This window comes from Nannospalax galili, unplaced genomic scaffold, assembly GCF_000622305.1.
Source record: "Nannospalax galili isolate Female #2095 unplaced genomic scaffold, S.galili_v1.0 scaffold364, whole genome shotgun sequence".
Taxonomy (NCBI): Eukaryota; Metazoa; Chordata; class Mammalia; order Rodentia; family Spalacidae; genus Nannospalax; species Nannospalax galili.
In genome coordinates this window covers 3,946,489-3,960,046 of record NW_008352752.1, presented here as the reverse complement: position 1 = coordinate 3,960,046, position 13,558 = coordinate 3,946,489, and the positions used below count along the sequence as shown (strand labels likewise).

The 13,558-nt window shown below is 39.2% G+C and overlaps 1 protein-coding gene across 8 annotated transcripts in view; it reads right to left on the bottom strand.

The window, feature by feature from the left end:
• Window positions 1-13,558, bottom strand: part of Ankrd28 (ankyrin repeat domain 28) — a 183,828-nt gene that overhangs the window by 20,528 nt on the left and 149,742 nt on the right. For all 8 annotated transcript variants that reach the window (XM_029554521.1, XM_029554520.1, XM_017802412.2 and 5 more), the window contains 4 exons: window positions 8,352-8,463; window positions 7,599-7,625; window positions 6,823-6,897; window positions 2,344-2,545 (listed from right to left, as the gene is read on the bottom strand). In XM_029554521.1, the coding sequence (XP_029410381.1) occupies window positions 2,344-2,545; window positions 6,823-6,897; window positions 7,599-7,625; window positions 8,352-8,463 (416 nt within the window). The remainder of the gene's footprint in view (window positions 1-2,343; window positions 2,546-6,822; window positions 6,898-7,598; window positions 7,626-8,351; window positions 8,464-13,558) is intronic.

Sequence of the window (13,558 nt, the reverse complement as noted above, 5' to 3'; positions counted from 1 at the left end):
TTTGAGACAGGGTCTCCTTGTAGCCCCAGCTGTCCTGGAACTATGTAGACCAGGCTGGCCTCGAACTCACAAAGATCCGCCTGCCTCTGCCTCTAAAGGCGTGCACCACCATGCCTGGACTATGGAGATCTTTTTTAAAGGCTAAAACCTTATTTAATTTTATATCTTATAGGGTTTATAGTGAGTACAATAATGTATAACTGTATCTATTCAACTGTAAACCTAAAAGTTTACAGCCAATTTTGAAAGACGTGCATCTTGGCTCTGGAAATTGTTAATGAATATGTCAACATTGTTGTAATGAAATCCTTCTAATTATGTGGTTATTAAATAATTAATTACAAAAAAAGAGAAAAGACTGCTTAACCTTCAGAAAAAAAACCCTTTGTGCTTTCCACTGGCATGTAAGAAAGAAGATCTTTGAAAGGCATCTATAGAACAATGGTATGTATTCAGCTGCAGCTTTTTTGTGGGTATCACATATGCTGCATCACTTAGTTCAACAGTTACCTATCAAGGATGCACAGGACTGAGAGCGGTGGCTGCCTACACACCTAGCACTTGAGAGGGTATTAGCCTGAGGCAATCATGGGCTACATACAGCAGTGTTCTAGGCTGGCTTTGGTTGGTCGGAACCCATTTTTAAAAACAAGACCAGGCCGGGTATGGTGGCACATACCTTTAATCCCAGCACTTGGAAGGCAGAGGCTGGCAGATCTCTGCAAGTTCAAGGCCAGCCTGGTCTACACAGTGAGTTCCAGGTCAGCTGGGGCTACAAGGAGACACTGTCTCAAAAAGACCAAAAAAAGGGGGACCAATCCCCAACCCAGCAAATTCTTCATTTAAGCTTTAAATTGGCTCTATAAATGATCTATGGTTACAATAATTTTCTAACTATAAATATAACTTTGCTTGTTTTTTATAGGTAGAAAATGACTGCATTTGACCTCTTATTCATATCACATGATAGTTCTTACATTTACTAGGATGTTTATTCATTAAAATGCACTATCTCTGAGCTTATATTTAGCAGTTTAATAAAGCTGCTCTGGGAGCAACAGCAAGTGCTTCCTACAGTCCTCTAGAATGTATCTTTCCCCAAATAGTACAAACACAACTTAAGTCATATATTTGAATGTGTTCTTAAGAATGAATTCATAAATCAGATTAAGTAAAATGAATTGGATCACATAAAGGTAGTCAATTGGAACTAAGAAAAATATTTGGCTAATATTTTTCAATTATACCAGTTTGGGTTATTTAGAATGAATACTGCCTTCCAGTAATTCCTATAAACAGTTGTAAAATCCGCATCTCCTTGTGATACACAGCTGGTACCAAGTAATGTTAATGACAGGTTTCTTTTTCTTTCTTCTTTCTTCCTGGAGCTAACCAGTCTTTCTCCACATTTCAATGACTTGGTTACAGGTCCTCGCATTTTTTTCCACCATACAGTGGCAACATTATAAAACTGTAACATAGGGAAGTTCTTGCAGAGGTTGGTATTCTGGTAAAGTAAGTAAAAATAGGGGCTGGAGAGATGGCTCAGCTTTTAAGAGTACTGACTGTTCTTGGCAGAGGCCTGGGTTCGATTCTCAGCACCCACATGGCAGCTACGAACCGTCCTTAACTACAGATCCAGGGGAATCTGAAGCCCTCTTCTGGCCTCCAGGGCACTGCACAACACCGGTGTACTCACATACATGAAGGCAATACACTCATACACATTAAAAAAAAAAAAAAAAAAAGCCATTAATTTAAAGTGAAAGCACATGTCAATCTAAAATAATTTCCATTAGAAAGAAGTAAAAAACAAGTGCTAGGCATGTGAGTTTGAGCTAGCCTGGTCCACATAATAAATTCCAAGACAGCCTGGGCTTCAGAGTGAGACCCTACCTTAAAAAAGAAAAAAAAGAAAAAAAAAATGGAGGGGCTGGAGAGATGGCTCAGCAGTTAAGAACACTGACTGTTTTTGCAGAAGAACCGGGTTCGAATCCCAGCACCCACATGGCAGCTAACAACTGTCCGTAACTCCAGTTCCAGGGGATCCGACAGCCTCCTCTGTTCTCCGTGGGCATTGTACGACATAGGTGTACTTTCCTACATGCAGGCACAACATTCATGCACATAAAAATAATATTTTTTAAAAAAGTAAATTTTTTGATAATCTAAATACTATATAAGTACAACATCCAAGGCAGATGTTTTCAAAAAGTGACTATATTTTGCTATTGATTTTTCCTTTAGAATATAATCATTTGGTTATAATTACCTGTAGTAGTAGTAGTATGAAAAAGGACACAAGATTTTGTGGTAAATCAAGTGTAGTAGTATTTGGCATACCTGCAGCATGTATAGGTGTTCTCTTCAAAATATAATCTTTTACTAAGATGGAGGCTCCCTGATTGATGAGTACATCCACACATTCAACATGGCCTTTAAATGCTGCGAGATCTAAGGGTGTTCTTCCACTGCTATTTCTTACATCAAGATCTAACAAAGACTGTACCAACACTTCCAGTGCTTGATTGTGACCATGATAGGCCTAGAAGTAAAAATATAAATATGAATTAAAAAATACATATTTAGACCAACTCCCCAAGTATTTATTTTTCTTTATTTTCTTCCTTTTTTTTTGGTTCTGGGGATATAATCTAGAGATGTGTACATTCTAGGTAAGTGCTTTATCACAGATCTCCAATACCCCAGTATTTTAGAAAATGTAAGCAAATTCATTTTGCTACACATTTGACATAAAATAAAACTTTTACATTAAGAAGTCAGAAAGTTTAAACCATAAAATTTTCTAATAAACATAGTAGGCTGCCCTACCAGGGAACACATATTCCATAAATATTAAAAACCCAGGTGGTTAATGTGTGACATGGAATCACTGAAAGCTCAGATTGTTAAGTCTATGACCCCAAAGCTGGTGTTCTTAATCACAGTTCAACTAACTGACATTAACTTCCTGACAGCATTTTACTAGACTTAAATCCCAGGGACCGGTAAATTTAGTCATTTATTGCCCAAGTCTTTTGAGTCTCAGATTATGGTATATCCCATAATATACCAGAGCTCAAACATATCTTTCAGCACAAAAATATTTGAGACCTGACTGAACACTCAAAAGATGTTGGACATTGTCCTAGCTGTGCAAGAAAGTAAGATTTAAAGATATCAGAATATATGACACTCTCTATCACACAGCATACTGAAGTTTTCCAGATAACCCATTCCAAAAACCAAGATATATTATTTATACTGGCCTGGATACTGTATAGGACATAAGGCAATAGTAAGTCTTAAAAGATGATAAAGCAGTACTTTTTGTGCAGATGGTTAGAAAAATGAGCTGGTGAGATGGTTCAGCAAGTAAAAGCACTTGCTGTGCAATCTTGGCAAGTTGAATATGAGTTCCCAAACTCATGTAAAGGTAGAAGGAGAGCACCAACTCCACAAAGCTGTCCTCTAACCTCCACATCCATGCTGTGGTACCACATTCCCCTCACCCCCCAATTTAAAAAGTTGAAGCTGGGCATGGTGGCACAGGCCTTTAATCCCAGGACCTGGGAGACGGAGGCAGGCGGATCTCTGTGAGTTCAAGGCCAGCCTGGTCTACAAAGAGTTCCAAGTTAGCTGGGGCTACAGGGAGACCCTGTCTCAAAAAGACCAAAAAAAAAAAAAAAAAATTGAGACCCTAAAAACATTTAGGAGATGGACTGAAATTGGGGTATAGAAGAGTTCAGAGCCTCCACGGGGGTGGGGGTGGGTGGGTCAAAAAGTACCAATAAAGATAAAGCTTCTCTTGGCTTTACTGATCATTGTTTTGGGATCATGTAATTTTATTTGTCAGTATCAGGTGAATGGAATTAGGCTACTCATTCCAAGAATGACTTTTGAGGATTCTCTCACTGGACACACATAAAATAGTACATAAAATCAGGACAGACTAGGAATCCTGATCCTGTTTTGGGATCATGTAATTTTATGTCAGTATCAGGTGAATGGAATTACGCTACTCACTCCAAGAATGACTTTTGAGGATTCTCACTGGACACACATAAAATAGTACATAAAATCAGGACAAACTAACGAATCCTGATGGTTCATTACAGGGCTCTTCTATCGTGTCCCCTACAGAATCAACAGAAGAGCCTCTATGTCTAGTATCAGCAACATTAGGAATAAAGTAATCTCCTTAAGCCTCAGGCCAGTGTTGCCTTAAAAACTGTATAAAGTTGCCTTAAAAAGGAGAGTTTAAGCTGGGCATTGTGGTGCATGCCTGTAGTCCCAGCACTTGGGAGACAGAGGCAGGCGGATCTCTGTGAGTTTAAGGCCAGCCTGGTTTATATAGTGAGTTCCAGGACAGCTGGGGCTACAGGGAGACCCTGCTTCAAAAAGACAAAAAAAAAAAAAGGAGAGTTTAAACTTAATTTCTAAAAATCTCAGGATTAGATATAAAATGCAAAATAGCAATGTAATCGCATTACATTGAATTTAATTATTAAATCATATCTGTGTCCATTTTAGTTTAGAGAAAATATCTAGCACAACTATGCTTACAGCACCACTCAATTCACATAGCCTACAGATGGAGCAGCCTAGGTGTCCAATGATAAGCTGACTATAAACAAAATGCAGCATGCACACGTAATCTAAAAAGTGAAGGAAATTCGTACAGATAAACAGTGGGAAAGTGTGGTAGGTGAAAAAAGCCACTTACAAAAAGAGAAGTAGGGGCTGGAGAATGGCTCAGAGTTTAAGAGCACTGAGTGCTCTTGCAGAGGACCCGGGTTCGATTCCCAGAACTCAACTGTCCTTAACTCCAGTTCCAGGGGAATCTGAAGCCCTCTTCTGACCTCTAGGGCATTGCATGACACAGGTGCACTCACATACATGCAGGTAACACATTCATACACATAATAAAATACTAAAAAAATACAAACAAAATATTAAAAAAAAAAAAACCAAAACCAAAACAAAAAGAGAAGTATTGTATACCACTTAAATGTATAAGGTTAGTCAAATTTATGGTTAACAGGTGGGCAGGGCCCAATATGTAGCCATTGTTTGGAACTTAAACTTTAGTTCTGAGTTAAGAACTTCAATTTTGCAAAAGTTCTGGAGATTGGTTATGCAAGGTGAATATAAGTAACACTACTGAACCATACTCTAAGAGATGCTTACCAAAGTACATTTTATGTGATGGCACATGCCTATATTCATAGCCTATGGGAAGATGAAGCTAGAGCACCCCGAGTTCAAGGCTAGCTACAAAGGAAGACCCTATGAGTAAGGAAGGGAAAAAGGAGGAATTTGTCAGATTGGGGAACAGAAAAGTAACAACATCATTAAGTTATTAAGACAGTTCTATGACAGACTGTAAGATTTGGAAACCTTTAGTATGTTGCTAATTTACTGAATCTGCACCAAAGGCAAAGTCTGGCTCAAGAAATGAGAGCACAATTACACTGTCAAACTGACAGCGACAGTGCAAGAACTGCCTAGCCATCTGCTCAAAGCTCATTTCTTGTCACCAATAGTAAAACAGCTACTTTCTCCATGACTTTGCATTTTCAGACTATTTTTTATGAAAGTCTCACAGAGGAGATAACTATTTCCTTTTTTTTTTTTTTTTTTTTTTTTTTTAAAATCTTTTTGAGACAAGGTCTCCCTGTAGCCCCAGCTGTCCTGGAACTCACTATGTAGACCAGGCTGGCCTTGAACTCACAGGGATCCGCCTGGGATTAAAGGTGTGCACCACCAGGCTGGCCAGAGATAACTATTTATAAGGACTCAGAAGACAAGGAAACAGAGCACTTCAGGATGTCTTCTCAGTTTAGAACATGGCAAGAAGTACTATGGAGAGCAGGAGCAAGGAGACGATCCAGTGTGGTGTGTCAGTGTTGGAACATGCAAGGAGATAAGAAAAAAATAAAAGTACAGGTGAAAAGAAAAAGACTATTGAACTTCTAGTGATTGGCAGTCGACGAGGAACACACCCTGTGAGTATTTTACTATGCTTAACATCAGACGTCCTAAACAGCTAGTGAAGGCATACTAGTCTTCACATGATCAACATTCGCCACCCAATATGCTTTGTTTAAAAAATAAATTCTTTGAGTACAGAAGAGCTAAGTTGTGTTCTACTTAATATTTTCTAATCTTCTTGGCTTAGTGACTGACACTGAGAGGAAAAAGTCAGGGGAATCTAAAAGTGGGTGGGAAACTGTAGTTCTTCATCAGGAACAGGGGTGGGGGTGGGGGTGAGGGTGGGGAAAGACTATCTGCTTAACAAAGAAGTTCTTCAACTAGGGCAGAGCATTGTAACTCATGTCAAAGTCACACACTCTCTCTTATAAGTAGGGCTCAAGGGAGCCAAGGAGCACCACCTAAAAAAGCAAAGCAACAAGCAGAAAACAAGGGTGCACTAAATTCTTTAGATTAAAAAGGTTCTCAAAGCTTTTTAAAAGTGTTTATTATTTTTATGCGTATGAGGAGCGTACTGCCCGCATATAGGAAAGTGCACCCGTGTTGCGCAATGCCCTTGGAGGTCAGAGGAGGGTGTCGCATCCCCTAGAACTGGAGTTATAGGAAGTTATTAGCCACCATGTGGGTGCTGGGATTCAAACCTGGGTCCTCTGTAAGAGCAGTCAGTGCTCTTAACCGCTGAGCCATCTCTCCAGCCCCAAGGTTCTTAAAGCTTTAATTCCATGTAATTACTACAAGGACCAAACATCCAGGTATTAGTTTGCATCAACACATAGATACTAGGTATCCTCAGTGAACCCATCACACTTCTATGAAATCAATACTCACAGCCAAGTGTAAAGGGCTTATTGTTGCTCTGTTATCTGAATCATTCAACATGTCTGTCCCAGAGGTTTCCATTAACTAAAAAAAGGAGAGGCATTCACAAATGTTAGATGCTTTTATATATATTATAGCAGTTTTTTCTTCCCTCTCTTGTCCATTTTATTTTTTTTTAAACTTTAAAAAAAAATTTATTATAGCCAATTTTGAAAGAGAGGCATCTTAGCTCTGGAAATTGTTATTGAATATGTCAATGCTGTTGTAATGAAATGCTTCTTTTAATTATGTGGTTATTAAATAATTTAAAAAAATTTTATTTATTATTTTTATTTTATGTGTATGCATGTATTGCCTGCACGTAGGTAAGTGCACTTGTGTCGTGCAATGCCCTCTGAGGTCAGAAGAGGCTGTCGGATTCCTTGGGACTGGAGTTACGGACAGCTGTTAGCTGCCACATGGGTACTGAGATTTGAACCCGGGTCTTCTGCAAGAACAACCAGTGTTCTTAACCGCTAAGCCATCTCTCCAGCCCCTCAAATCCATTTTAGAGTATAAGTTTTAAATACTCAGCAAGCTCACAGAACAGAATAATCACAAAAGCATAGCAAGAACCACTGACTCAGACCTCAGAGGAAGGCTTATAAACTAGGGCACTGGGGCAATGTAAACACTTCCCCACACCAACACATATTTAAGTTCCTGTCTTTGTTCTTAGGGAGATATGAAAACATGTATGACTTCAATTCTAATTTCTGAATGACTGGTGATCAAACAATACTTACAACATCTAAAGGAGTTTCACTTGCAATCTGAAATAAAGGTTAAAAAAAACGTTAAGTACTCATATATATTAAATCACATATTTTACAACTTTATTTATACAGGGCTTTGTTAATTTTTTTCTTTTTTTTTTTTTCTTTTCTTTTGGAGATAGGGTCTCCCTGTAGCTCCAGCTGGCCTGGAACTCACTATGTAGACCAGGATGGCCTTGAACATACAGAGATCCACCTGCCTCTGCCTCCCAAGTGCTGGGATTAAAGGCTTGCACCACCATGCCTGGCTCTCCAGAGATGTTTTTATCTGGCTTTTTGAAAATGGCAGAATCTCACTACCTTGTCCTGGGCTCAAGCCATCCTCAGTCTCCCACGTAGGACTATAGACATGTACCACTGTGCCTGCTGACTCTCTTCAGAGTTAATTAAAGCTTTTTTTTTTTTTCCCCTTCTTTCTTTTCTCCTTTGAGACAGTTTACTGTAGCTCAGGCTAGCATAGAATTTATTGCCTTAGCCTTCCAAGTACTAATTTTATAGGTGTGTTACCAAACTAAGTTCCAGTCATTTACACTTATCTCCTTTCTTTATCAAAAGGAAAAGGGAAATGAAAGATTCCTATGAAGCCAAGTATGAATTTAAGAGATATTTGTAGTCTGAAAATGTTAAAACTCAGTCTGTTTCCAGAACCATCTATTCTCATGTTCATTGGTTACTAGACTAAAAACTCACATTAGTCCTATCATAAGAATTCAGCAATCTTACCAGCTGAAGACATAGACGGTGACCATATGCAGCTGAGTAATGAACTGCATTGTATCCTTGTTTGTCCCGGATCCCTGGATTTGCATCATTTCTTAATAAGTATTCCAGGCACCTATGTATAGGAACAGCACAAAAAGAATTTTAAACCTTACATTTTAAACCAATGATTAAATATCGATGTTTCCATTATTATTTTTTATTTTTTATTCATTCTCATGTTTTTAGATATTTGTATATAGGTTTTTTTTTGATGACAGAGAGACAGATGACTTAAAGGGATACTAATATCATACATATGATTTTCTGATCCCAAGGATATTTTATAGCAATCTAAGGATTATGTTTTAGTAACAAAAATCTAGGTAAGTTATGAAAGTCTGACTCAACTGTAGGTATTTTATAAAGGGCGAATCTTATGATAAATAATTTATATATAATTAGATCAGCTATTGCTGAAAGCTTGTAAGATTTTCTAGTTCTTTATATTTAAAGCTTCTTAAATGTTTAGAAAATGTTGGCCAAAGAAGCTTCTTTTTCCAACAGATGTAGACTACTATAAAATTCCACAACTGGTGACGCACAGAGAATTAAGTGTCTGATAGGTGCCCAGTCCTAAGTGACACATCTATAATGGAACCTCTAAATGTAAGGCTCATGGAACATAGCAGAAAAGGGGGTAGAGATACTATTACATCTCTCAACTCTCACCAGCAAAGGCTTCCTCACACAACAGAATACAATGCACAGAGAAGGCCACAAATTGGCCAAAGTGTAGTGCATAAGAGACTGCAGAGAGCATGTCCCTGTATAAGACTCCTTTATTAAACCTTACCCACCCATGGTTCAGGAAGAGGGGGTGGAAAGATTTTAAGAGCCAGGATTAGTGCAAGACCATAAAGAAACAAGTCTTCCAGGCTTCCGAGAACTTACGCATATGAACTTGCAGCAATTGTGACAGCATGCACAAGAACCACACAAAGTCAGTCAGACAGACAAAAATCCAGCATAAAACTGGGGAAATGGACAGCAGGCCCCAACCTTAGCTGAAGGACTGATTACTGCTGTGTGTGAGAGAACTGATCTTCTTTAAGAGATTCTAGACAGGCTGACTAGACTCTAGTAGACGAACTTGCACTGACAGACATCTGGGTAAACAAACAGTGGGCCTTAATGTATATGACAGAATGCATGAAATTCATTGGGGGAGAACTGTGAGGGGTGTGGATGGGAGAGGAGGTATAAAGATGATTAAGATGTTTTGTATGAAATGCACAAAGATTCAATAAATATATGTACTGAAAAAAATTCTCCACAAAAAGTTGATCTATTAACAAAATTTACAAAGTGCTAATTTTGTCAGCTTTTAACAAAGTATGGAATCATTTAAGTATTTGGCTTGCAGTCTAAATTGACTACTTTATACCTCAGTAGAGCTATTATATAAGTGGGATGTGGATCAGGTAATAAGTTTATGACATTGTTTTCTCACTTGTAAAAGGTCTACAATCCTAAAGACTCTAATTTTGCTTCAAATGCACAGGTTAATGCTTTTTTTTAAAGTCCCAGTTGGCTTGGAGCTATGTAGACCAGGCTGCCCTTGAACTCACAGAGATCTGCCTGCCTCTGTCTCCTGAGTGCTGGGATTAAAGGTGTGTGCCACCATGCCTAGTTTTGTGGGGGATTTTGTTTTCCTTTTTGAGACAGGGTCTCCCTGTAGCCCCAGCTGACCTGGAACTCACTATGTAGACCAGTCTGGACTTGAACTCACAGAGATCTACCTGCCTCTGCCTCCCAAGTGCTGGGATTAAAGGTGTGTGCCACCATGCCCAGCTTCAACTTTTTAAATTGGGGGTGGTGGTACCACAGCATGGATTTGGAGGTCAGAGTACAGCTTTGTGGAGTTGGTGCTCTCCTTCTACCTTTACATGAGTTTGGCAACTCAAATTCAACTTGTCAGGATTACACAACAAGTGCTTTTACTTGCTGAACCATTTCACCACACCCGGCCTTGTTTTGTTTTTTTAAAGACAGGGTCTCACTATGTAGCCCTGAAGGGCCTGGAACTGATTATGTAGACCAGGCTGGCCTTGAACAGAGAGATCCCCCTGCCTCTGCCTCTCAAGTACTAGAATTAAAGGTGTGTGCCATCACCCCTGGCCCAAATAATGTATAAAAAATTCTTTATATAACTGTAAAATTATAATGGTTTTATAATTCTCCAAGGTACAAAGATTCTAATAGAAAACTTACAAATGCTGATATCATCCATACTACAACTGTCTACTGTTTTGTAAATTGCTAAGCCAATTTGGTTTTATTTTGTTATTTCCTTACACAACTTTGTAAACTGTTGCCTTCAGGCACTGTATGGAGCATTATTTCTAACAATCCAAACAGTACTCTGAGACTAAAATTGGGCTTTCTTAAATACAGCCAAAATGAGTCTTTTAGTACTGGCTCTCTGACTGCCTACTCCCACCCAACTCCTGTCAGATCAGAACAAGGTGGGGGGGGGAGCTTTATTTACTTAGATAATATGGGGCAATCTAACTTAGATGGCCAAGATCAGGTTACAGTTCTTCATACTTTAGCTCTGCCATTCTTTTAAAACACACACACACGATTTTAAGGACTTTGTTTTTAATTATGTGCACCTATCACCTATGTGTGGGTATGTGCATGTGAGTGCAGGTGTCCAGGCACCAGATGAGGGCATTGGGTCCTTTGGAGTTGGTGTTACAGGCAGTTGTGAACCACCTAATGTGGGTGCTGTGAACTGAATTTGTGTCCTCTTCAAGAGTAGTAAGTGCTCTTAACTGCTGAGCTCCAGCCCCAGCTCCGTAGCTCTCCAGGTCTTAGAAATCCCCTCGGGAACACCAGGGCGCTTCCTTTTAAGTGCAACTCTGGTCTCACAATGGCTCCCAAAATTCCTCCAGCTTGGGCATTGCAGGCTAGGTCCTAGAGCAGCCTTGGGGGAGCCCTCAGATGCTGTTTGACAGAACCATACTTCAGTATGTCAAGGAGCCATGACTGGGGAAAGCCCTTGGTTCTCTATCTTGTCCAGGGGGGATTGGTAGAGATCTGACCGCTATCTGCAGAAAAGCAAACTGCACCCAAGTACAGAACACCTCAGTTACCATCATCATATTGGCCCTGTTGCTTAGGAGAAGTAAGGGTGCCTGCTAGTCTGAGTCTCTATGACTTTGGTGCATTAGAACTGATTCTGAAGTAGTAGGGGCACTGTCCTTGAAACAGCAATGACAACAGGCCTTCTGTTCCTGCTGCTGCCTGCCCTCTTTTATGAACACTGTGCAAAAGGAAGAACAGTGTTTGTTTTTTCTGTATCTCAGGCCTGACCTGACATCCTGACAGCAGGATGAACTGAGTTCACTGGCCTGGAGGTAGAAGAAGGTCTACCTCTTTTATCACCTTAATACTCCATAAAGTACAACTCAGTTTCATGTTAATGGCGTGGATCAAGTCCTGTGATCCATCCTATTTACCAGGAACCCCTGTGTCTCCAGAACAGTAGACAGGTCTACTCAGTAGTGCTTTCTGGGCGTAAGAGGCTCACCCAATGGTGTCATTTGGAGGCTGTGCCTAGGTATCGTGGTGGCTTAAGAACAGATGGTCTGGGACAGGGAACTGGGATCTTATATAATTTCCTGGTGGCAATATTCTCCAACCATCTTCTCTCCCCTTCTCAAGATTAGTCTGACATTTTAGTTTTAGAATCAATCATCAATTATACACATACAACAATGGAACTGAATGACCAGTTCTTTTCTGGTTATAAAATCAGGGTAAGTAGTCTTTTTTTAAAAAGTCCTATTTTCTATATATGGAGTGTTTTTGCCTGTATGTATGTAAGTATACTATGTGCATGCAACACCCATGGAGGCCAGCAGAGGGTATTGGATTCCCTGGAACTGGAATTACAGATGATTGTTAGCAGCCACATGGGTGCTGGAAACCAAAGCTGGGTCCTGTGCAAGAGCAGCAAGTGTTCTTAACCACTGAGCAATTTCTCCAGGTCCCAAGGTAAAGATGCTTTCAAATGATTAACTATGTGCAATTCATTACTTGAAAAATTGTGTCATGGTTTTCCTTTCCCTTTTCCACATTTTGTTCTGCTTACTTTTTATGATTATTGTCCTTAGCTGAAGAGCCTTACATGACAGAAAAAGTAATTCAAATTATTCAGCCACAAAGAATGAAATTAAGTAATTTTCAGGAAAACCAGATGAACTGGAGATAAGCATGTAAGTGAAATAAGCCAGGCTCAGGAAGACAAATACTGAATATTCTGTCTCACATGTAGAATCGCTGGAAGTCAATGTAAATCTCTAGTCCATGGCCTTTCTGAGTACAAACAGTACTTGAGAAACAACAACAACAAAAATCAAATACATTTACACTATGAAATGCCATTTAAGTGATACTACCTGAAGTATAATGAAATGTTTACAAGAGAATCTACACAACTCCAGTGTCTGTGAAGAAGGCTCTTTTCCCAATAGCCACCAGCTATGGCAGCACCTACTCCACTTTATCTATGACAGCACAAAACCCTTAGTGGTGCTAAGCATACAATGGATGACAATATTCTCTGCTCATTTCTGTAGAACACAGTATTAGTTTCTCATCTGGAAGCTTAAGAAAGGAGGGAAAAAAAAACTAATAAAGCAAACAAGTAAGACTCCACCCGTCCACGAAAACAACCCAGGTTTGAATTCAATGATCTTCAGTTGGAGGACTGAAAAGTACAGAAATACAGTAATAGCAGTACGAAGGTGACAAGAAAGGCCATCACCTAAGATACTTTTTCTGTGTTACAATGAGGAACAACAATTTTAAAAACACTGTAAAATCCTTAATTTGTTATAATTTTTGTAAGTAATAATGCTAAAGAAAAATTATAAAAGAAAAAAAAGACTTTGAAATGAAAAAAATTTATCCTTAGGTGTTTGCCACTAAACCTGACAATCTTTTGATCTCCAGGACTCACATGGTAGAAGGAGAGACCTGACCTCCCAAAGGCTGTCCTCTGATCATCACATGTGCCCTGTGGCACATCACCCCACTACTACAAATAAATGAACATAAAAAAATTCTCTTAGAGATAGTTTGGTGCCAGTGATCTTGGGTAAAAGTCATTTCACTTTTTTTTTTTTTTTTTTTTTTTTTTTTTTTTTTTGAAAGGGTCT